General features: G+C 33.8%; 1 protein-coding gene across 1 annotated transcript in view; it reads right to left on the bottom strand.

Moving 5' to 3' along the window:
- Positions 1 to 25,690, bottom strand: part of DPP10 (dipeptidyl peptidase like 10) — a 676,003-nt gene that overhangs the window by 124,499 nt on the left and 525,814 nt on the right. The window contains exons 6-7 of the mRNA XM_082397857.1: positions 24,717 to 24,769; positions 24,535 to 24,616 (exon numbers count right to left, since the gene is read on the bottom strand). Of these exons, the coding sequence (XP_082253983.1) occupies positions 24,535 to 24,616; positions 24,717 to 24,769 (135 nt within the window). The remainder of the gene's footprint in view (positions 1 to 24,534; positions 24,617 to 24,716; positions 24,770 to 25,690) is intronic.

Here is a 25,690-nt window from a genome sequence, read left to right as displayed (position 1 = left end):
ACACAATATGTGTCATCGCCGTGCAGGAGGCTTTAACAGCCGATTTTCAACTTTCTGCCTTCTCTTCCCCTGCTGCAGCTCCAGTAATGCTTCAGATGACGGATGCCCCAGCAGCCAGGATTGCTGGGTGAAGAGGTATGGAACAAACTCCTTCCCCAGCCCCAGCCAACTTGTGATGGACATATGGCAATAAATGAACATTTGAGGTTAAAAGTCATTAGGATTATAGGTTTGAGAGCAATTACAATGTAAATTACCCTACTGTGACTGATTTAACCAGAGACAATGCCTAATACAAACTTATAAGAGCAGACTCTTATGAACTTTCAGCCAGTTTAATTGAAAAAGAACATCAGAATAAAACAGAAATATAATTGAATGTTAGATCTATTTTAGCTGAAATATTACTGAAAAGCTATTCCACCTTCACTGATTTGAGTGATTTTTATGATAATTTTAAATTAGAAAACTACAAATCATTCAAAAATCCCCATGTGTTGTAATGGTGTAAGAGAATCTACAAAGTCACAGCCAAGTTGGGATAGTATTTGGGTTGCCTTCTACTGTGGCTTGCTTTCTGGGAAAAAGTTGTAATTAAGAAACTATCCCAGATAACATATATTACTGGCAGGGATGTGGTGAAAGGGGTCCTTTCCTATGTTGATTGTGAAAATATAAAATGTGATAAGCATATTGAAAAGCAATATGGCAACTAAAAACAAAACATACTCCATCTCATCAGAAATCCCAAATCTGGGACTTGTAAGAAAAACAAAACAAAAACAGAAAACCACCAATATGTACAGAATGATGAAGAATGATATTTATTTCTGCAGTGTTTATGATGGCCAAAAAGAAGAGTCAAGGTGAAAACCCATCAAAGTGCTTGCCTGGATGGATTATGATTCATCCACATCAGGTAGTAACACTCGGCTTTGAGGAGAATAAATTAGTGCTACATGAGTTGACCTGGAGGTGTTTCACTGAGATATTGTCAAGTGACAAAAGGCACAAAACAAGAAAATTATTTCAACATGAATCCATTTTTGTGCACCAGACAATGACAATACTAATACAAACTTACACTAGCAGGGATCTCACCAACAGATATACATTGAATGTTGTCTTTTGGTACTCAGCCCCACACCTGCCCCCCGCCCCCCATAGTCTTCTATTACTGTGTCATCAGAAACCTGAAATCTACAATTCTAAGATTCCCTTGCAAACTAGTCTTCTCAGCTTCTTTGCTTGATGGGTTCTAGTTACTTTCTGCAAATATGAGAAAGCCGCTAGTTAGGAACTGGAAGACATTTACCTTTGGCAGTGGCTTTTGCATGCCAGCTTCAACAATAGTGACTAAGTAGCAGTGTGTATATATATATATATATAGTTTCATACCCTTCAAATCTATGCAGTTCTTATCTTTCAACCTGCCCTAATAGATGTGAACATTCAGACAACCATATCCTTGCTTCTTTTGGCTCCTGGACCACTAACCATACTCCAACTTCGTCATACTTCCTGATCCAATAGTGGCTCCAAAATTTGTATGGAATCTTTGCCTTTTGCTTTACCAGGAACAGATTTTAATTTTTAATTATTCCAGCTTATCAATTTCTTAAATAATTTATATTAAACTAAATATATGTTAATAAAGTGAATTTCATGTAATATTACTTTGGAAATAAATGACACAAAAAAGATTTTGCAGTGATTTAGAGTCATTATTAGATTCAGATGTTATCATTTTTCAATAAATAAGACAATTTTGTCATATGGACAGTATTAAAGCATATAATTATGTACATAATACTTTTTTATCAATAAGCCAACTTGAACTCCATCACATACATAATAAGACATTTAAATATTTTTTAAATAAATAAAAATGTTTGAAATATTTAAGCCATATTCCATTAATAGATATGATTCCATTGGATTTGAAGTAAAATTTTCCCTTTTAAGCAATATGCTACATTTCAGTCTAGGAAACACTTGGAGGAATTATTCTTTAAAGACTTTAAGTGTAAACTTATAAATAAAAGGTCCTTATTTTGATTTATATAACAGATTCTTTTGGTAACATGAAAGAATATAAGCAGACAAAAAAAATCAGAGTATTTTGATTTTACAATTAGAATGGCTAAAGTGAAAATGAGAGCCAATAATAATGTTGCCAAGGATGTAAAGCAACTGGAACTTTCATCTCTTCTGGTGGGAGAGTGAATTGGTACAATCACTTTGTAAATATCTGTAACAGTTTTTACCAAAACAGAACATGTATATAACTGTAAAACTCAGCAACTACATCCAAGGAAATGTATATGGATATATATCCATTACAAAAATGTATATGGATATACATCCAATATAAGGACATATATGGGAACCCAATATATCAAGGAACATATACGAGAATGCTCATAGCAGTGCTATTTGTAATAGTCAACAATGGTGTTGCAAGTTATGATAATAATTACCCTTGGTGGGTAATAGTGCTAGTGAAACTGAGCAGGACACTGTGGGGCCCTACTGGGTATAAAAGTCCTTCTGTGTCCCCAGCTTCTTGTTTGTAGAAAAAAGGCTTTAGTCTCCTAGGACTTCCCTGAGTTACAAAGAACAGACTCAAGCAGTTAATAATTAGGGAAGTGAGGGAATGAAGAAACAAAGGAAAAGCAGTCAAAAAACAATAGTTTAGGGATAAAACAGAGTCCTAGTTCCTTCTTAAGGAATATACATAACAAATGGACACATATCTTTAAGTTGTTATGCAAAAACTAAGATCCCCACCCAGGTGGAAGATGGTAACTGTATGCTGACCACAAGCACATAGAACCAAGACTGGTTGGAACCAGAAGGTTGATGATTAAGGTTCCTGAAAGATCACCCTGTTACCTCACCACCAACCAATCAGAAGAAAGTCCATGAGCTGCAACCCTCACTCCAAATGTTGCCTTTAAAAGCCCTTCCTTGAAAGCCATCAGGGAGTTTGGGTCTTTTGAGCATGAACTACCCATTCTCCTTGCTTGGCACCCTGCAAATAAATGTGTACTTGCCTTCACCACAACCCAGTGTCAGTAGATTAGCTTTGCTGTGTGGTGGGTGAGCAGACCCAAGTTTGGTTTGGTAGCACTAGTAAAAAGCAAAGCAGGGGTCTTCTGGTGTATGAATGATGCTCTGTTTCTACTCTGGTCACTGTGAAAATGGGATTGTTCACAAGAATCAGCTCTGCATATTTGCTGCATTATGTTAACTTAAAGAAAAAGGAAAAAATTATGCAGAATTTTATTAGTAATCATAATTCATTGAAAAATGCTACCTTAAAGATTATCAATATTTTACTGAAAGTCACAGTATATCATTCAACTTTATAAAAATTCTGTTTCTTTAATTTGCCAGTATGTAATAAATTCTGAGAGCCCATTTATGTAATGCAAAGTAAAGCTATGAGCACAAGTTAAATAGTTTGATTACCTCTGACATTTTAGCTTTGAATAAATCTGTGGGTTATAGAATACTGCTTTCATTTCTCTGCAGAACCATCTCTGGGATAGAATAACACACTCAAATCATTCATGTCACCTTTGCACTAGTACCTGACATTCTAGTGATAGAATCACTATCAGAGAACTCTCATCCCTTGACATTTGCAATTATTCATATCAGGAAGCCCTTTCAAAGAGTTCTTATTTCTTAAAACCTTTACAGAACATTATGCATTCTCAAAGAAGTGAAATATATCCTTTTGTCTTAAATTCGTAATTATGTAAGTCACTCCCCAATTCCAAAGCCCTTTTATCCATTTTTTTTTTTTTTAGGAGAAAAATGGATACCAGATAAAAGCAAGCAAACAGATAATTGAAAACCAACTCCAATCAATGAAATGTAACAACAGACTATCTCTTGGCTGTGTCATTCCCTAAAACTCATTTAGGGTAAGAGAAGACTTTATGATAAATTGATCATTTTGATAATTGAAAAATCAATTAAAAATACTTATGAGCCCCAAGAAATAAACTGCAACACACTGAAGACAATCAACATTATTATATTATTTAAAAAAAAACCTTAATGTGCTGATTTATATGTGTCAGAATGCTACAGGATGGTATTGTCTAGTCATTGTGTATCCATTTCTTCCTCTACTCCACTTTCTTCTTTTTCATTGTTCCTTCACCACTCCATCTCTTGTCTTATTACCCTTTTCTCTAGTCCTTTATCATTAGCCAAATAGGTATCTGGAACTGTTTACATGCTAGACGCTGTGCTAAGTTTTGGGGATATAAGGACGACATCTTACAATCTAATGCTGCATTCCAATACAAGCACACACAAATTAATGTAGATGTGGCCAGCAAAGAAAAACAAAACCAATGTATGAAGACATTAATTTAGCGGGACATGTTACTGCCTAATATGTGTATGAATATGCAGTAGAACTTGAAATGGAAAACAAAAATAAAAGCAAAAGTGTAGAAAATGGGATTTCTATCAAAGAGACATGGGATCTAATACTGGCAGTGCTCTTTGTGAGACTGATGTAGCTGCAAGTTGCATCATCCTAATCACAGATTCCTGTGGCATTGTAATCAAATTTTCCAAAACAAATCCTATGTTCAACAATGTCTGACCCCTCATGGCTCCTGTTCATTTTCCAGTCCTGGAATTCCAACTTTCTCATTGGTTCTGAGAGTTTTCAGAAATCTATTTAATGAATTCATTTTCGGTTGAAATGAACGTGAATCCATGTCTCTCGCTTACTTCCAGGAATCCTAATTACCAGGTGACACACGGCAGCATAACCTTCAAAGCCTCATGGGTAAGAAAGCCCTTCACTGTCAATTATGTTGGGAGCAAGCTAAATTAACCCCTGTTTCTTTCCAGCTTTCATTCATCCCAGGATTAGCAAAAAGCATGGTGCACTTTATTCTCTGATGTTAAAACAATTTGATTTTACATTTGTATTGTAACTCCTTGTATTTCAAATGGAGACTCCAAAATTTTAAAAAGAGATTCCATGACTGAGGATTGAGGGAGATTGGAAGTAATTCTCATATGCTTATCAATGTGTCTGTGCCTAATGCTTTCCAGTTTATGGGCATGTTGATAAGAAAACAAATTGAAAAATGCAGAAGGTGGAACCAGCCTTGGCTATCTCCCATGCACATTTTACCCACAGCTCTAGACTCTTTATTCCACTTCAGGCAATTTCAAGGCATCCCTGGGCACGAATGAAAAATACAGGCTGTTTTTTTCAATACAAGAATGTCCAAACATTTTTACTGTATCCTCCCCAAATACTGGATATCAGTAAAATAATCATAAAAATCCAACTTAGTAATGAAATGTCTTATGTCGAGAATTAATTTGTTTATTCTAGTTAATGTTCTTATAAAGTTAAATTTAATTGAGATAATGATCAACTGAGGATGAGAGTCATTTAAATTCAAGCATAACTTGGAATGCAGGACAAAAAGCACTTGAAATACTTCCTTGTTGTCTCTTTCTTCTTTTTCCCCATGTGAGAGTCTACAGAAATGATTATTCCTTGTGCTTCAGTTATCTGTCTGCTACAATGGGGTATAACTAAACCCTATCTCTGATGTATGTGTAACTGTAACACAATATACCCTAATAACTTTTTATTTTGTGGATGAAAGAATGTAAAAGGATGTTTGAAAGAGTCATTTCTGATTTTTAGTAATTCATGTTTGGTGTTTGCAGTAGTTTATTCACTGCTTCCCTCTCTTCAGTTCTCCTCACTTGCATCCATCCAATAAAAAGACAAAACAGACCCTTTCTGTCAGTGCTTTGACTGCGACATTGTCCAATTAAAGTTTCAGCATTCCATAAAGACTAAAGGCTAAATTCTTTACACTAAAATTCTAAGCAAATTGTACTGGTTAGGATTTATGTACTAATCCACCTACAAGGCAATCTCTGCCCTAGTAAATCTCATCCACTTGCCATCACATAGTACAGTTTTTGTCTGTGTTTGTTTTATTTTCTTCTTTCTTGGGGAGTCACTGACACACAAAACAGAAAAATCTACCTTGAACAGAACATAGACTTCCTTGTGAAATACCACTTTTTAAAAATGCTAATGTCAGACATTTCATATTATTTAAAGACACATATAATTATATATATTTACTACTTGAAATATTTTTGTTTCTTAATGAAGAAAGTTTAAAGATGAAAGAAGATGGCAAGCTGTATGTATGGGGGTACACATGGAGGAATGATGGTTATATAGGTCACTTATCCATTTGCTATTTCACTATACTCCTTCTACATACCATGTCTATGAGACAATGTTGACTGAGTCTTAGTACCTGTTGTTGATGAATTCACAGTTTAAAATAAGAAAGGTAAGAAAAACAAGAAGTAATTAACAAACTACATGGTATTTCTATGACATATTGATGCACAAAGCATTAGTGGAATGTGAATAAAGACACAAGACAGCTTGAATCTGATTGAGGAATAGGAGGGTCAGAAAAGGTTTCAGATGAGGCATGACATTTTGGCTGAACTTACAAGTTCAGGTGGATTTTCCTAGGCAGAGAAAGGTAAAACAAAATTCAAGTAGAGGAAATGGCATGAGAAAAGGTGGGTTTAAATGATCAGATGTTGAAAACACACTATATAGAAAAAAGCAGAAGGAATAGGGGGAGAAATGACAAGGCAAAGAGATGTGTGTTCGGGGGTGAATGAAGCCAGACTATAGATATTAAAGATTTGTTGGAGAGCTGGAGAGAAGTGAGGGAAACATAAGGAGATAAGAATGAGATCTTTCTTAAAAATTATCCATTTACTAGTCATTCTGAAAAGCAGTTCTATTTAAAAACTGACTAGAATAATATTGGTCCGTTTGTGGAGATACAAAGATGGATAAAGTGTCTTGAAAATTTTTTAATCATGATCATAGAATCTTTCAGTTCATTCTGAGTCAATTTAAATAATTACCCTCTATTCTTGGTGAAGCAGGAAGTGAAATGAAATCTCAATGATCTCAACGATATTGTATTATTAACAACTAAGGCATAGGATATCTCAAACTGAACCTCCAAACATCTTTCCTATATGGGTCTCCTGATTCTACAGGTATTAATACAGTAGACAAATAATATGCCCTCTCTTAAAATGGACTCCTTTCACATTAGCCTTTGGTGGGAGGTGGGTGTGTTTCCAAGTTCGATGCATATAATACTTTAATGTTAGAATAGACAAAACCAAGATTAATAGAGATAGAAAATCAATGTCTAGACAGATAGCAAGATGCTTTAATAGGAAAGTCCAAATTCATCCTCCACTGATAACTTGGTATCATAACTCTTGAAGAGATATAATATGACTGAGAAGCAAATGAACAGTGTGATTCTGGGCAGGGGGAGGGGGAATATCACCAGTGCATATACATTCTTGGGTTTATAAATGGAGGATGGAATAAGACAAGGTGAAAAAAATGACGGCTTGACTTGAACTTTCAAAACAATGTCCCTGAAAAAAAGACTTTTCTGGGAATTTAAAAGTAATATGAAGGAGAAGGAAGATGAAAAAGAGGAGGAGGGAAAAAAAAAAGAGGAGGAGGAGAATGAGAATTGAGGAAATACACCCAGAATTTATTTCCTCAAAATCATTTAGGCTGCATAGGCTGTAAGTCTGCTGTCCAGAATCCTTCATCACAGGGTTCAAGCAAAGAAGACAATCAAGCTTTGCATGGATCCCATCATTGCAGCAATTAAGTCTCCTTGCCCCAGGCTTAGCGATCACTTTCCTCACACAGACTTTATCAGTGAAATCTCTCATGTCATTTCCTCCTGTTTGTATCAGACATCTCCAGATTTTAACTATTGTCACTAACAACTTATCCTCCACCGTGCCATCATCCCTATAATAACACTCAATACTCCCTGGCCCTTTACCCCCTCAACCTTCCATGCCCTTTTACTCTATATTTGAAAACTGGCACTCCAAAACCAACCTATTTCCCTCTATTTTGTTCCTTCTCTAAGGGTTCCTTCTCCCTCTTTGCCATATCTGAACCCTGGTCTCCCTTGAGGACATCATTGCCCAGACACCCTCTCTAGTGACCCCTGCTTATTATCTCATACCTCAAGATGCTCATTGCTCCCTTTTGTTCCTTTAGAACCTAATTCTTCCACCCCATTATAAAAAATCCTTTTCATATGAGGCTCATGCCAATCAGCGTTACCATTCTCTGGCTCTCAATGTAGAAAAGTAATATTCTAAAACACTAGTTATAAAAATACTAGCTCTGATAGGCATTATATGAAAAAAAAAAAAGTTTCATGGTCTATGGAAGGGTTCAGTATATTATGGTGCATGAGCAAAATCTAGCCTGGCCCATGAACTAAGAATGGTTTTTGCAGATCAACATGTGTAATTAATTTGATGAGAGGGAACACTTACATGGAATCCTAATTAGGTGAAAAGTTATCCCACAAAAAAGAATCTCATTCTTCTTTTTGGTAGATATGTATTATAAAACACTTCACTTAATTGTTATTTTACTTTGAATTACCTCAATAGAATTTTCTGGCAACGTGTTTTTCCGTCTTGCTATATTAAAACTTACATAATACTCTTGATTTTGCCTCTTGTCCTGCAAAACCAAAAATATTTACTATCTGGCCCTTTACAGAAAAAGTTTGCTGACCCTTGATTTGGTGTAAACAACTAAGAAATACTGAATTAAACAGTATTAGTTTCTTCCTTCCTCTCTCTTTCCTTTCTTCTTTCCTTCCTCCCTTCCTTCCTTCCTTCCTCTCTCTCTCTCTTTTCCTTCCTTTCTCTTTCCCTCCCTCCCTCCCTCTCTTTCTTTCAATTCAGGATCCTTCAAAGTTTGCTAATTTCATTTCGAAATACTGAGATCCACGATATTATATAACGTTTCCTAAATACAGTTGACCACGATTTTTTTAAAAAAATCAGAACATCTTACAGGCCAAATATTCTAAAACTTTAAAAAATGCAATTTAAAATAAGTCTTGTTACCTTAAATAAAAATTAACTGGTAACTGTATCATTATTTGTATTCTTAAAGATCTATTATTTTCACAGCTTTCAAATTGCATTAACACTTCTCCAAGATATGGGTAAACTTTTTGTCAGCAAACTTCAGTAGCAATAACAAAACTCATCCTGAGAAATTAAACATCAAGGATTGACTCGAATTAATTGATTTAGAGCAAAATTTTCATATTTTTCTTAAAAACAGCGTTTACAATCCACCAAATATTTAGCCACCATAGCATTCTAGGTCAACCAAGCCAACACTTTTCTGTCCCAGCAGATCCCTTATTTTGTTTTTCTTCGCCTTTTAGATTCTCTGATACAACAAGCCAAACATCCAGAGCAAATAAATCAGATCTTCCTTCAAAGTCTTTTCAAATAACTTTTTTCTTCTGTAAAATTTCTTTTTATTTTTAGAATAAATGCACATCATTTTCAAATCCCCTCTCCTCCAAATAAAAAAAAATCATGATTCCAAAGAAACAAACCCACTATTTCCCTCATTTAAAAAATAAAAAATGTATGCATTCGACTAGCCTTATCTGCATGTTATTGTGCTATAACTATTGTAGTTTTGTCCAAAGTATTTCTTGATTTATCATCTTCTGCTTCTAGATTTTAAATGTCTCAGCCGTTCTTTAATTTCACTCCAACAGAATTCTCTAGTGACTAACATAGCAGATTCTAAAGACAAACTTCTTATTCTTTAAAAACTCAAGTGGCTATTTTTTTTTTTTTTTATAGAAAATGTTTTCTACATTTTACTAACTAAATTCCTGAATGTCATCACATTTGGGAGTAATAAATGCTACCAGAACTGAATTCATGTTAACTGAATTGTTTAATACATGTTTTATTAACCCTATGATTAAAACTGGATGAGCTACCAAGATAATACACCCTGGTTTTAGAAATAAGACCCAAAGGAACCAAAGTCTCAAAAATTTACAATGACTTAAAAAGAAGTTGAAACAATTATATATCATTAATCATTTAGATGGCACCTTCAGAAAAACTTGTTTCAACTTTTCAAATGTAATTAGGAACAAAGATGTGTAAAAAAATGAACATTTTCTTATGAAAGCATGATTCTACTAATTGTCTGACTGATGGCAGTAAATAAACTACCACATACCCCTAAATTCTAAAATTATTTAACCAACAATCTGATTTTTATTAGTCAACTAACAACTTGAAGTGCCTCATTTTTATCACTGAGGAAATTAATAAGCTCATGCAAAATACAGAAATGTTGTAAATGTACAGTTTTCCCATTCCTCCACCATTTTTATTGTTAATAGTTGTCAACAGCATCACATATACATACATTATAAGCTCTCAAAGCATATCATCATTTTTTGCTTTTAACAGTAGGATGTTTTACACAGAAATTAAGAGATAATTTAGCGCTTGGTGTTTACTCATATATTTAACATTTCCAATGTTCTTCTTTCATTCCTGAAGATCTGAGTTTCCCTCTGGTATCATTTTTCTTCAAACTGAAGAACATTCTTAAGCATAGGTCTGGTGGAGATAAATTCACTTATTTTTCTTTTATCTGAAATTGTCTTTATTTCACCTTGATTCTCCATGGTGTCTGACAAGAAGTTTGTAGGCATTCTAATTGTGGTCCCTTTGTATGTTATATGTTGCAGTGTTTCTCTGGCAGCTTCAACATTTTCTCTTTATCTTCAGTTTTCAGTAGTTTGACTAATATGTACCCAGGATGGTTCTCCTGGAATTTACTTTTTTTTTTTTCAGAGGGGAGGGGTGTTACTGAACATCTTGAATATATAAATGTATGTTTTTAATTAAATTTTAGAATTTCTGGTTATCGTTTCTTCAAATATTTTTCCTGCCCCATTCTCTCTTCTCCTTTTAAAATTCCAGTTACCATCATATTTGACTTTTTGAGTTTTCCTGCTGGTTAATAGGCTCTATTTTTTTTCTTCTTTTAATCTTCTCACTATCTTTTCAGATTAAATGATATGTATTGATCTCTGTATCACTACTGTGTCATTTTCATTCTGCTTTAAATCTCATTCAGTTACTTTTTATTTTAGATGTTGTTTAGCAATTCTAAAAATGTCCATTTAGTCTTTTAAAGATTTTTGTACATATGTGTATAAAATATTATATATATAATATATATGATAGCTAAATAAATAGAAAGATGGAGATACACAGGTTTTACATATTATATATATATATACACATATTTATATATATATTTCTATGCTGATATATCCTATCTTTTCATTCCTTTATGCATTTATTTTTGTGACTCTCACAGAACACAGAAAGCAACTTTAAGGACCTTGCTTGAAAATTCTTGCATCTGTAGTTCACGTTCAGTCAGAGACTTAGCTGAGTTTATTCTCACAACTGGTCATACCTCTTCTCTGACTCTCTCAGGGTTTCCCCCTTACTCTCTGGCAGTCAAGGTCACCCAGGGGCTTTTCCTCCTGTTCCTGTCTAAAAGACAGTGGGGTTTACTTTCAGAGATTCAGCCCCCTACACATCCACCTCTGCCTCAAATATCACTGCCCTTAGGATAGAACCCTAAACAAAACACACAAAATGAAGGGTTTACACCTTGAGGGTCACTTTACAATTAATGTTTACTCCCTTGCAAAATTTGCCTGCTTTTGTTCAGGCTACAGAATCCTCGGATAGTTTTGTTTCATTTTTTAAAATGTTTTGTCCAGAGTTTATAGTTGAATTTGCATGAAGCAAATTCTCAATCTTCCATATCAGATTTGAGAAACTATTTATTCAACTTTAGCCAAAGTTCTTTTAATTGGAGAATGCTCTGGACATGGACATGGAAGGTGATTTTCCAGTATAAGATTTATCATATTGCTGGTATAATATCTTTTTTCCTTTTCAAATTGAATTTCTTGATATCAGGTAAATAACATAATTTCAAAAAGCGATAGTGGTTTAAATCTGAGGACAGGGCTTCCCTGGTGGCGCAGTGGTTGAGAATCTGCCCGCCAATGCAGGGGACACGGGTTCGAGCCCTGGTCTGGGAAGATCCCACATGCCGCGGAGCAACTGGGCCCGTGAGCCACAACTACTGAGCCTGAGCGTCTGGAGCCTGTGCTCCGCAACAAGAGAGGCCGCGATAGTGAGAGGCCCGCGCACCGCGATGAAGAGTGGCCCCCACTCGCCGCAACTGGAGAAAGCCCTCGCACAGAAACGAAGACCCAACACAGTCAAAAATAAAAATAATAAATAAATAATAAATAAAAAATTTAAAAAAAAAATTTGAGGACAACCCTAGTTCTAAGAATTCATTTAAAGATCTGATATATTAATAGATATATGTCATTATGCTTCCAGGGACAAGATAAGCTTTTTGTTTTAAGAGACTTAAAACTAGTTAGAAGATAGTCTAAGTTTTCGAAGGAAAAGTTATTTTGGAAAATATTCAATTTGGATAACATAAAGAGAAGTAAAAGAAATTAGTAAACAATCTTTTTCACTCTTAAATGAGGAGCCAAACTTGGCTATGTTCACCCCCATGTTCTTGTTTAGTTCTGGGACATAAAGTGTAATTATTAGGATAATTTTGAATGGATAAAGGTTTGAGGACCAATTTTTAATATAATTACCTTCATTCTACTTTTCATACTATAGTACATTAGATGCAGATATCTACACTTTGAGAAAGTTCGCTTTATGCCACTTCACTTTTACCAAAGACCTATTACATCAGTTCCTATTTTTGCTAACCGAAAGAAATCCAAAGAGGACTTTTGTTTTAACAAAACACAGCAAAAAGCTCAAATAGCATTCAGCCTTTGCTTTGCAGCAAGGGCATTACAAAGGCAGTGCACGCTGTGATCAGTGAGAGTAGCACCACCAAGCTCCTTCCCTGGGAACTACACCTAGCATGTGAGAATCAAGCCACCATAGCTCTAAACGGGCTTGAGCATCTGTGCTTTATCTCGGTTTATTTTGTGAATCCATTATAAAGATGTGTCCTCTGGTAACTGCTTCTTCATTTATACCAATTTGGATCCTAAATAGGAGTTTCATAAGAACACTCTACTTTCGGATAGTAGGGGAAGCTTGCAGTGACCAAAATCTTTTAACATTCATCTTCAATATCAGCAACTTTTTTCTAACAAGTATAATAGAAGATTCATGCCGTGGTTGTTTTTTACTTGGCTATAAATATGTAATTCTTTTACGTCCTTCATTCCTTCTCAAACATTTATTTCTCTTCTAACCATTAAAACAATATAATAACATCAAATATATTTTAAAGATGAAATTACCTATTATACTGCTACTCTAAACAAGGAGTTATTTTTTACTTTAGTATATCTCCTTGATACCTTTGTCCCTGATGAGGTTTCATATTGTAGCACAGGTGAAATCTCATTTTATATGACCATTGCTGATATACAGTTCATATATACGTGTGTGTGTGTGTGTATTTTGTCATTTTTTTCTCTACTTTGGAAGTTTCTGATGTGCTTTACTTTCTATATGCTGTGTTAAAAGCAATCACGTTTGTTCTTTAAACTTTGTTTTGTTATTCATAATAATTTTTAAAATTTATTTTATTTAAAATATAAGACATGCTCAAGAAAAAATATTAAATCAAATAATATGAAAAATCTCTCTCAAAACCCAGTTCTCTCCCAGAGGACAACTACTCTTAATGTCTTGTGAATTCTGTAAATATTTAAATTATATACACACACACACACACACACACACACATATATAGTTGTTGTTTTGCTTATTACAACAATGAGAGCATACTGATTAATTATACTGACTTTTATTAGTGGATGGCATTGCATATCTGCACATGTAGAAGAATCATACTAATTTTAATGGCTTTTTAATATTTTATTATTTTATGCACCCTAATATATTTTATTAGTCTCATAATGATGACTTAAGTTGTTTCTATTCTTTTATTCTGCTTTTTATTTTATTTTATTTTTTTTAAAATTTATTTATTTATTTATTTATTTTTGGCTGTGTTGGGTCTTCATTTCTGTGCGAGGGCTTTCTCTTTTGTGGTGAGCGGGGGCCACTCTTCATCGCGGTGCGCGGGCCTCTCACCGTCGCGGCCTCTCTTGTTGCGGAGCACAGGCTCCAGACGCGCAGGCTCAGCAGTTGTGGCTCACGGGCCCAGTTGCTCCGCGGCATGTGGGATCCTCCCAGACCAGGGCTCGAACCCGTGTCCCCTGCATTGGCAGGCAGACTCCCAACCACTGCGCCACCAGGGAAGCCCTATTCTGCTTTTTAAATTGTAAATAACATTCAAGTGAATTTTCTTTTCATGTCTTTGGATCTATGTGCAATATATCCACAGGATAAATTCTATATTTAGAATTGCTAGCTATATAGTACTATATTTCTTATTGGATATATTTGTAGCCCAGTAAGAATGTGTGTGTGTAGTTTATGTTTATTTTTGATTTCTAATTTAATACCTTTGTGGTCCAAGAACATATTCTGTTTGATGCCCATTCTTCTATACGTATTGAGGCTTGTTTTATGACCCAGTGTGAGCACTTAAAAATGCCCTGTATTCTGTAATTTTGGGGTATAATGTTCTGTAAATGTCAATTATGTCATGTTGATTGATTGTGTTGATCAAATCTTTTATATCCTCACTGATTTTCTGTATAGTTGTTCTATCTTTAACTGGAAGACAAGTGTTGAAATTACCAGCTAAAATTGTCAATTTGTCTATTTCTCTGAGTTTCTGAAATCTACTAAAGTATATATTTGCGTTCAATCTTTTCCTGGCTCTGGAGAATTATTACTTCATGTTTCTTAGAGACTATAGTTTAGGCTGTGGTCGATTCAAAATACCATAAAATATAGAGTTTCTTTTCACATGTTCAGTTTCTTTGTTGTTCTTAAGAAGGAGAGCACAGGGAGAGCTCCTCTACCACACCATGTAAAGGAGGCCTGGAGTTATTTCTGACATGAGGAATCTTGACATTAATGCACAGCACAGTTTCTCTCAGAGAGTTCTCTTCATGCCGTTTACTAAAAAACAGTAAATCACTAGAATACTAAACTTTTCCTAATTGGAATCTTTATACCTCAGGGGTTGTGTAGCATGGTTCACATCTTAAAATAAGCACTATTATAATCTTATTTTTAAAGTTTTTCTTTAGACCGTTGAAGGACTATGACTTGACAGCACTGTAGGATAACCCTGTTTGGTTAAAAGTAAGAATAACAGATACGCAAAAGCTTAGCTGCAAAGAAACAGAAAGAGTCTAATATGTAGAAACCTTCACTGATCATCACCTATGTTGTTACTCCATTCAAATGGTTTGCTTAGCAGGAACTGTCCAAAGTATTCAGTACACTGGATTATGTATGATCCAGATTTATAGTTTAAAAATGTGCAATCCTAGAATCTCTCTGGCTCTTACTCCACAATATATTATTTAATTCAATGTTAGGAACAGCATGAGACAAGAAGAGCTGCAGAAATTGCTATTTATGTTGGAAAACAAAAAATAGGGAAAAAGATATGGCTGTTGCATTTACCTCATTATTACTAAATAACTCAAAATTGCTTAAATATAAGTTAAGGGAAATATAGGGAGTTTTATTACAGTGAGTTTTTATGGTTATTCTTTCTAGTACAAGTCTGCTAACACATTTTATATTTCTAGCTTGTTTATTATCTTTTCACATTTGGAAATAATAGTAAGTTATAGTTTTCCATTATTAAAAGTATAAACAAAAGAATTAAAGCATGTGATTGCATACAAGTCTACTCTATTTCTTTTCATATTGAGAGCTTCCTTATACTCAGAGGGATGCCTTTAAATAAAGGTCCAAATCTTGCACCAGTATATAACTCCAAAACTCAACTTGCTGGTTACTTCCTCTAGGAAACTGCTCCATCACCTCAGAGAGGATTCCCCCTGCAAGGTGAGGTCCATGTGGTAGGTGTTCCCAAAGGTGAGTATTCTCACCTTTAAGTCTATTTTCTGTGAACTCCTGGAATAGACATTGTGCCTTTTATACCCGTAATAAGTAACAAGTTCATAAGACCTAGCTAGAAGCTCTATAAAATTTTATATTTCATGCTGGATTAAACCAAATGAAGCACTTTAAATCAGGATAAAGACTACCACCTCCCCGCAGAAGAGATAAGTACACTTCTGACATTCCATCATTGAAACTGGTACTTTATATGACAGTATTGGTTTCCATCTGATTTTTCTAAATGTTGAATAAAACATTACAAACATAGCATAGGAAACAGGCATTCTCAAATAGCATACAGTGAATTGATGATTTTCTTCTATTGCTTTTTAATTATTAATATTATTATTATTATTACTGGATAAAAGCTTGGCAATATTTCTAATCACTCTCTAGATCTAAATCTAGGTCAGGGCTGACCTCACTTAGAAACTGTCAGCATCTAAGTATCTTCCATTTGCATATGCTGGCACAGGTTACAACATCTTCTCTAAGCAGCTTCTCTTTTGTAATTTTCAATGGAAACCCATGCCTGCTAACTGCATAGTTCAATATACAGTTATACATGCTATCAGAATTACAGAATTTGAGCTCCTGCCTTCAGAGAGTTTGTTTACAGTCCAAGGCAGTCATCAAAGTCAAGTCAACACATACTTATCAAGTGACTTCTGATAAGGCCTGTGCAAAGCCTTTAAAAGCAATACGAGTATAGCTAACAGTATGCAAGTTGCTCAGTTTTCTTCTTACATTGAAATAAGCAACACTTAATTGGAGGGAAATAATCTGAAATGTGTGCTTATAAAGGATAGTAATTTCATTTTCCATTTCTTTTGGAAATCTGAATTTGGTAGAAAAGTCATAAATATGCTGTTTAAATCATTACAAGACACTAAGAGATTTATATTGCACAGCAAGGCAAATTAATTTTCTTTTAAATTGTACATTGTAATTGCATATTTTTTCTTTACACATGTACACTTATACTGTTACCACATTTTACTTATATGAGAATGTATTTCCTGTCACATTTGCCTACATGATATACTAATGTAAATATACACCTGAATACAATGCAAATGTATCAGTCAAAATGGTTGAGATATTTTAAGGGTATTTTTGTTAAACCCAAACATAGTTATTCTATTATGGTTCATCAGTTATCTCCAGTCAAAATATTGATTATAGAAGACATATTAACTTCTTGATATTGATTTTCCTGATTCCAAACTTGAAGTGAGACCCATTAGACCTTAGGTGTGTCTAATACTAGAATATAGTAAGAAGGATTGCTTTTATTATTTCCTGGAACTAAAAATACAATCATTAGATTTTGTCCTGGGTAAAATGAAAAAGTAACCTTGTTTGCATTTATCACCACGAATGAAAATAAATGGAGTTTTAAAAAAGGTGCAAATTCATTTATATGAGAAAAGGTCATCATGACAAACACTTGAGGATGTTAAGCTATAAATTTTCTGGCAGTTTTCCTGCACCAATGTACTACCTAGGAATGAGTGCCACACCACACACACCACAGTGAAGAACTGACTGGAAATAGACCTTGACTCTCAGTGGCTGCTTTTCTTTATTTACTTCTGTGTCACCTCTGGTATGTTGGTATGCTAGGACTCTAAACCCCAGACTTTCGTTCCAAACGTGCATGACACCAGCAGCAGGGAGTGAATGTGTGTGTGTGTGACTATGTGTGTGTGTAGTGTGTGTATGAGTATGCACATGTATATCTTATATTTGCAAATGCTTATCACGTATTTCTTGAATACATCTTAATGACAATTAAAATGATTACTTTTATACTGGAGAAAAACATACTTAATGGCATATGAAGCAAAATCATATTGATTTTTAGTAGGGGACATGAGATTTCAACAACATGTTTGAAAAATGCTACCTTAAACATCTGCTTTTAAACGAAGAAGGATTAAAGTCACCCTGGAAAAGTCAATAAAATTGTTCAAAGTGCTTACATTAATTAATGAAATTAATTAATTAGTTAAATTTTCATTAAATCTTAATGAAAACTTAAGCAGTGACACCAAAGAAATTGAAACTCTCCTAGAGGCAATGAACCATTGCTAATCACTTAAGATTTTAATACAATTTTAAGGTAAATCTCTAGTAAGTAAAAATGTAGGTGATGATAGGAAAGTTTGATAATTTTTATTTGTATTTAGAGAATTACCTAAACATTACGTTCTTCAAAAATATAGATAATAAAATGTAGAAAAGTGATTTCTCTAAACACCTAAATTGTGATAAATTAAGTAGCACACTGGATATTTTTAAAGCTTTATGCCATTGGAAGAATGGGTATGGTGATTTTATTTTATCCTGAATAGACTGAAAAAATACTAGCAATATCAAAGAAGGAGTCTATTTATGTTAAGTGTTCTTATCACACAAAAAATTGAAGAGGGCAGTAAACATCTTTTGGAGGTGATGGATGTGTTCATGCCATTGAAGGTGCTGATGGTTTCATGGGCGTATACTTATTTTCATCTCAAGTTTTATACATTAAATATGTACAGTATTTTGTATGTATTCAATGCAAAGTACAGCCTTTTGTATGTGTCAGTCTTTTATTTGTACTCAATAAAGTGGTTTAAATAAATTAAGAGTCTAAAATGAGATTATTTGCAAAAATATGTAAAAATATACATATAATATATGCATAATTTAATTTACTTGAATAAGTATTTATAAGACAATTTTTATTGTTGGGCTGCAAACAAATTTTAGATCTCAGTTTAAAACTTGATGTGTTCATCTCAAATATATTGTTATTTATCAAATCAGTTCTAGATTATCTAATGGCCTCTAAACCTAGCTCTCTGCCTTTAGACTCAGTTACCTACACTCTATTTTAAACTTTCCTGCCAGACCTGTATTTTCAGGAATGATTTCTTTTCATATTATGCCATCCTCAAAACCTCCTTTGGCATTCCATTATCCATGCAAACAACAGTTAGCCTTTCATTAATTTCTTATTAAATCTACATTTTGCCTTGTGCTAAGATGAATTTTATGAAGAAGGAAGGGGGGAGGAAGATGAGGGGAAGACAGAGGCAGGGAGAGAGAGAGAGATAAAAGGAGACAGAGAGAAAGAGAGAGAGGAGAGGGACATTTAGCATATTCTTTGTTCTGTCTGCTCTGGAAAAGACTATAGGTCAGTGGTGGAAGATAGCAATGTAAATAAATAATATAAAATACTGTAAAAATTTGAAATAAAATAGACCAATATTAGAATCTTGAGAAGTAAGCAATTCACTTAGATGTAGAAATGTTGGGGAAAAATTACCAGAGAAGAGGAGGGAAAGCATTTGACAAAGAGTTCTGACGAAAAGAAAACAATGGGTATAGAAGGGGAATCACTCGGAGCACAGAGCAGCCCTGTGTCACCCTCTGGAAATTACAGAGTTTGGTTCAGGTAGAAAAAAATCTGTGCTGTATTCTGTGATGAAGTGTCAGAAGTCAGATGATGTGACACCTTAGTCACATCTTGTGTGTCACATCAATGACATTGTGTGTCATCTCAGTGACATTTCATAACCTTGTGGGAGTTGCTAAGGATCTGCATTGTTAACCATATCTCTGCAGGTGTGAATTAGAATGGCTAGCAATTGAAGAAGGGACATTAGAAAATAAGCTGCAAAAATTATTTGGGGAACGATGATGAAATTCTGAATTAATTATGTTATTACATGAAAGGACAAGTGGGAATCAAATTAATAGCTATCATTTATTGAGTGCTTACTATGCTGTGATGGCTAATTTTATGTGTAAATTTGGCTGAGTTATGGTGCCTGACTGTTTGGTCAAATACTAGTCTGGCTGTGAAAGCAGTTTGCAGATATGATTAACGTTTACAATCAGTTCATTTTAAGTAAGGAATAATGTGGCTGGTCTTTATCCAATGAGTTGAAGGCCTCAGGACTGCAGCTCAAGATTGTGATATTAAATCTTATCAGAGTTTCCAGACAGCCGGACTGCCTCCGTAATTGTTTGAGGCAGGTTCTCAATCTCTCTCTCTCTGAATACACATATACATATATAGCTATATACACTATTAATACTGTTTACTGGAAAATCTTGACTTGTGCACATTACCTATCTCATTTAAACCTCAAGCAAAACTGGGAGTAGTTATTTCTTTCATTTTTAAAATGAGCAAGTTTAAGCTTAAAGCTTTCAACCTTCCATAAGTCACAAAACAAAAAACAGAATCTGAGCTTGAATCGAGTTTTTTCTGATTCTAGAGAGTGTATTTTAATCAGTGAAATGTTTCTTCCTTCTTATGCTCAGACTTCATCTGATTTTCAGAAGCTTTCAATTCTTACGGTAAAATTATAGATAAGGTATATTTAATTTTTATATATGAATTTACATGAATTCATATAATTATATGACTTTTCAAATGTTCTACATTGAGTGATTTTAACTTTTATAAGATGAAGTTATTTTGGAAAGAAAAAGGCTATGCCCTCTTAAACCAGAATTCTTTTCAATTGAATGACTAACATATTTCTTCCTGCTTCAGTATCCACCATTTCTTTTTATAAAACATTTGGTACAGCTGAAGTGGTCTACTCACTGCCTTCTCTAAATAATACATGCTGTATTGTGTCAGGTTTTTTTCCCACAAAGTTGGCCACAACCAAACTGTTTTCCCCTACACCTAGTGTTACTAAAAAATTCTCCATCCTTTGAATTCTAACTCAGACCCTCTTTATAAATTATGCCCAATCTCTTACCTTTCTTCTCTATAGACAGGGATTTATTTTACAGCAAATAAAATTAGGGAGTGAGAATTAAGGATGAAAAAATCAATTGTCCTTAGTTTATAAACACTACAGGACTCATTAATTTAATGCAAAACTAAAGTATTGCAGTGGCTCATCTCTGGTATAATCATATTGCTGACTTTTGCTGATGGTTTCAAATAGTGACAAAGCCTGTCATATTCACATGAAATGGACCGTTAGCCATTTGCAGAGATATGCCCTTTAATTATATTGAGTTTATGTCTACTTGCACAAAAAATAACCTCAACAAGAATGGAACTTATCCCAAAATTTTCCCAAATGACTTTGGAAAATGCCATTACAAAGAACTTAGGCTTATTTCTCAAAAAAACTAGTAACACCAAAATTCCTGAAGAAGTTAAAATTCAAATGACACATTTTTTTTAATCTTTTTAAAACAATAAAAATTAACACCTCTAAAATACTATATGCTAGATACTTTTCAAAGTGCTTTGTATTTATACATTAAATACCAGAATAGCATTATTAGTAAAGCACTGCTATTGTCACCATTTTAAAGATAAGGAAACTAAGGCATGTAGAGATTAAGTAATAGTCTCAAAATCAACAGCTAGTAAGTAATAGATGAGAATTCAATCACCTGCAAAATGACCCCCATGAGAGGATCTATGATTTTTGTAAATTTTTAGTATTTTTATGATTTTCTCAAATATATTAAAGAATAAGGAATCAATAACAAATAGGAATCATTAAAGAAAATGCATACAACTAATACTACTTCCTTTAGGGTATAAAACTTATTTTGGCACAGGTGTAGGTTGCTCTCAGGCTTGGAGAAAAAGAGCCATCTAAAATTAATCAAAGTTTTATAGATTTTTCCTAAGGACTCCAGTGACACGAACATGAAGTTATTTTGGGTTTCTGTGTTCTAACATTTTGTGTGCTTAGAATTTGCCTCTGGCCTAATGGACCAGCTCTCTTGTTGACAGCAGCAGAGTGAAGCAGTAGGACTACAGCGCCTGCCCACTTCCTGGTGCCCACCCAGCACTGTCCATCAATACACTGATCCTTGACTTCTCTGAATCAGACCTGCATCTTCATATCTAGCATATCTTATGCAGCTTCTGCTGCCACTCTTCAGGAATATCATAATGGAATGGATCTAGAGACAGCCCTACATAGGTATATTAAACACATGGTTTTAAATGTCTAAAATAGACACAGGATAAATGCAAACATACTGTCTATAATCTATGGGATTTGAACCATTGCAATATTTTTTCATTTTAAATTACTGGCTTGTTTTCTTCATAATAATTTAATCAATTCTTCAACCATTTAGTGTGGATAAGGCAGTGAATACACTGTGTTATATAGGATTTCTTTATAAAATGTAACCATAAAATGCTCAAGAAGCTTCAGGTCTAATGTCTGGCAACTTTGTATATGTTTCTCTCAATGTTATTGGTAAACCTTTAAGGTTTAAATAATCCCAGTTAAATATAGAATATAATATTTAGAGTTATATAGAATGTAATATAAAGGAGGTCAAAAAGCACAGTCGAATGCTTTCATTTTACTACTGATGAAAATGAGGTGCCGAGAGGAAAAATGATTTGGTCAAAGTCACATAACCAACCACTGGCCGAGACTCTATCTCAGGTATATTCACGTCTAGAATATTTCGGGGTCCAGAAGTTTTTTAATGAAAAGATGCACTGTTTAGTTATAGTACATTATTCCACAGCCTTATTGTGATGTGAAATATCTGTTTCACCAATTAGTTTAAGAAAGTATTTCTTAGATTTATAAAATGGAATAAAACTAATAATATGCACTTTGTTAAGGAAAATATTTATATTTCCTAAATTATCGTAATGAGATGATGGTCATGGGAAACTAAAAAACATACCTCAACCCACTCAGCTGTTACTGAAGCAGCAATTCTAAGTAAATACAAGCAAACAAACAAAACTAGAGGATTCTAACTTCTGTTAAAGGTTAGGGTTAGGGTTGGTTGATCAGAATTATTAAAGGCAAATAAGATGAACATATTGATAAGAATATGAAGAATTTCAATTTACTAAAAGACGTATTTAACATTTAACCCCCTTCATTCTTAAAAGCATAGTTCAAATTATATAATGTAAAACCTACAGAACACTAAAAAGACCATATATCCACCATCACTACTAAGGAGTTAATGTCTTATGTACTTTAACTTATTTAACTTTAACTTATGTATTATGTAAAACATAATTATGTATTAAGATAGACCTAATAGGCACATATAAAACACTGTACCTATCACAGGGAAAACATTTATAAAAGTTTATATTAAGCCATTAATCAAGTCTTATCATTTTCTAAGTGACTATTACAAAGATCTGCTTTTGAACTTTATAAAGTAGTTTCAAAACCAATTTCACATTTTTGTAAATTTAAAAACAAACATCAAAATAACCCACCTGAAATAAGAATATGCAATAAATTTAAAAAAATATTCTAACTAAATACTATTAAAAATATTACTATCAAATTGTTGGATCAAGATTAAGCAACATTTAGAGAAAATTCTATAGTCTTCCATGTTTTATTGGAAAAGAAAAAGAGAACACTAACATTATACTAGAAAGGATCAAATAAATTTAAAATTTGGCTTTTTGAGAAGACAAATGTGAAATTTATAAATATCAACCAAAGTTGATCATGAAAATAAAATACTTATAAATAATATTAGGAAACAAGAAAAAATACAGCAACAAATGCTAAGATTAAAAGAACACTAAGAAGTTATAAAAATATTATGCTAAAAATTTGAAAATTTAGGTGAAATGAACTCTGAGAAATGCATAAATTACCAAAACTTATTCAAAAATAAATCTAAACCTTACTGTTACAATCATAATAGAATACATTTTTAAAAATCTTCCCACAAGAAAAGAAACTACCTCACCATAAAAAGGCACATTCATAGGGTAGCTAGTGCAAGAAGAATTTAATAAATTAGAAAGCATAAAAATTGGAATGGAAGAAGCAATAATGTCATTATTAACAAATAATAGTCTGGAAAAACTAGGTGTTCGTGAGGATATGGAACAAAGGGGATTCTCACATTGTTGTTAGTAGGCATATAAACACACAAACAATTTAGAAATCAGTTTGGCCATGTGTAGTACTTTTGAGCACGCTCAAGCCATACAAGCAAGCAATACCACTTCCTGAGCAATTTTCCCTTAAAGTCTGTATCCAGGCACCCATGAGACACAAGAATATCGTGAAGCTCAAACTGCTTTTACACATCAATCATTCCCTTTTTGAGTTTGTGATAATTCCAAAATATATGAGAAAAAAGTCTTAAGAGAACATTGTCAAGTGTCGACTTCCGTCTTAAATTTTTGCCATGAACAGTGCTTTAAGAATAAATAAAACTTTATGTAACAGAAATTTTACAGAACTAGGCCTTAGTATTCTTGGATCTCTTCCGGGTTTCATTATTAACTAGCAGTTTAATCACACATTATAAACTTTTTTCTTTTTAATTAATTGATAACATTATACTGGTACTATTTGATATATTCTTAAATTAAAATACTAGATAAAAGGTATTAAGGTAAATGAAAATCATCCAGTATAACAGGACAATTTTTACGAGAGCGGCTTCTGTAAGCGTTTCCCATAGGGCCCTGGCTGACAGTACTCAGTGCATACCAATGCCCGTGCTTACCAGCTGCTGCCCTTGGACGCCCCAGGCCGCATACTGCAAGATGGAGTCCTCTACTTCTGGAGGATTTAACTCCCAAACTTCCCTTGAAAAAAGGTAAATATTTTTACATGAACAAATTGACACCTACACCAACAATTGAGTTGGACAGTTGCTCATGGAAACCAGAAAATCAAAGAACTTACCTAGTGTGTATATTGTAAATCACATATGAAGCAGTATACGAATAATGAAAAATCTGAAAAAAAAAAGAAACGTTATAGACCCCAGTTTGGAATAAAAGCTCCATCTTAATGGGTATATATGTTTTTGATAAAATCCAAGAAATCTAAAATTGGTTTTAGAGAGAATTCAGAATGTGAAATATTCTAGTTCTGGAGTTTATTACCCTTTCTGAGCCTTACTGTAATAACCTCCTAATCCTTCTTTCTACCATCAATCCCATTCCTTATTCAATCCACTCTATATTTAGTATGATTCTGAATATTTTGCTAACTTGTTTAAAATATTCAGTGATTCCTCACTGCCTATAAAGTTCAAACCACTTCAATGATATTCAAGGGTTTTGGTATTTTGGGTCCTACACGTTTTCCCACCCTTATCACCCACTACTTCCTTTCACCTAGTCTACACTTCAATTACATTAGACAAATTCCTTCTGTATATCCTGAGTATCCTGAGCATCTCTCTCTCTCTCTCTTTTTTTCTTTTTTTTAGGACATCCTACCCTCACTCAGGTGAAAATTTCCCCTCCTTCCATTATAGCCTCTGCATAGCCTTCAATAGAAATCTGTCTCTCTCACAGTTTACTTTCGACTCTTAGGACAGTTCTCACCCTGTAACGTAAGTTAGATAAATATTTTAAGTACTTGTTTCTTTTTCCCACTAAAATGTTGTCAGGTCCAGGTGCGTATTACCATTGCATCCTCCACATTACCTTATATGGCGTCATGTTTGCATGCAACATGCAATCAATATTTGTTGAGTAATGATTCTGATGGGGAAAAACTCTTGCAGCTTAAAGTGTTTGTGGAGACAAAATGGGGTAACACCCCAATCACTTCATAGAAATAGTTGAAAATTATATGTTAAATAGTTGGTTGCAAGTATGTATCTTCAAGAGACTTCAGTGCCATCTTATAAAGAGACTTGTTTCTTT

The sequence above is a fragment of the Balaenoptera borealis genome (assembly GCF_965194805.1).
Source record: "Balaenoptera borealis genome assembly, chromosome: 6".
Taxonomy (NCBI): Eukaryota; Metazoa; Chordata; class Mammalia; order Artiodactyla; family Balaenopteridae; genus Balaenoptera; species Balaenoptera borealis.
This window is presented reverse-complemented; position numbering and strand designations above follow the sequence as displayed.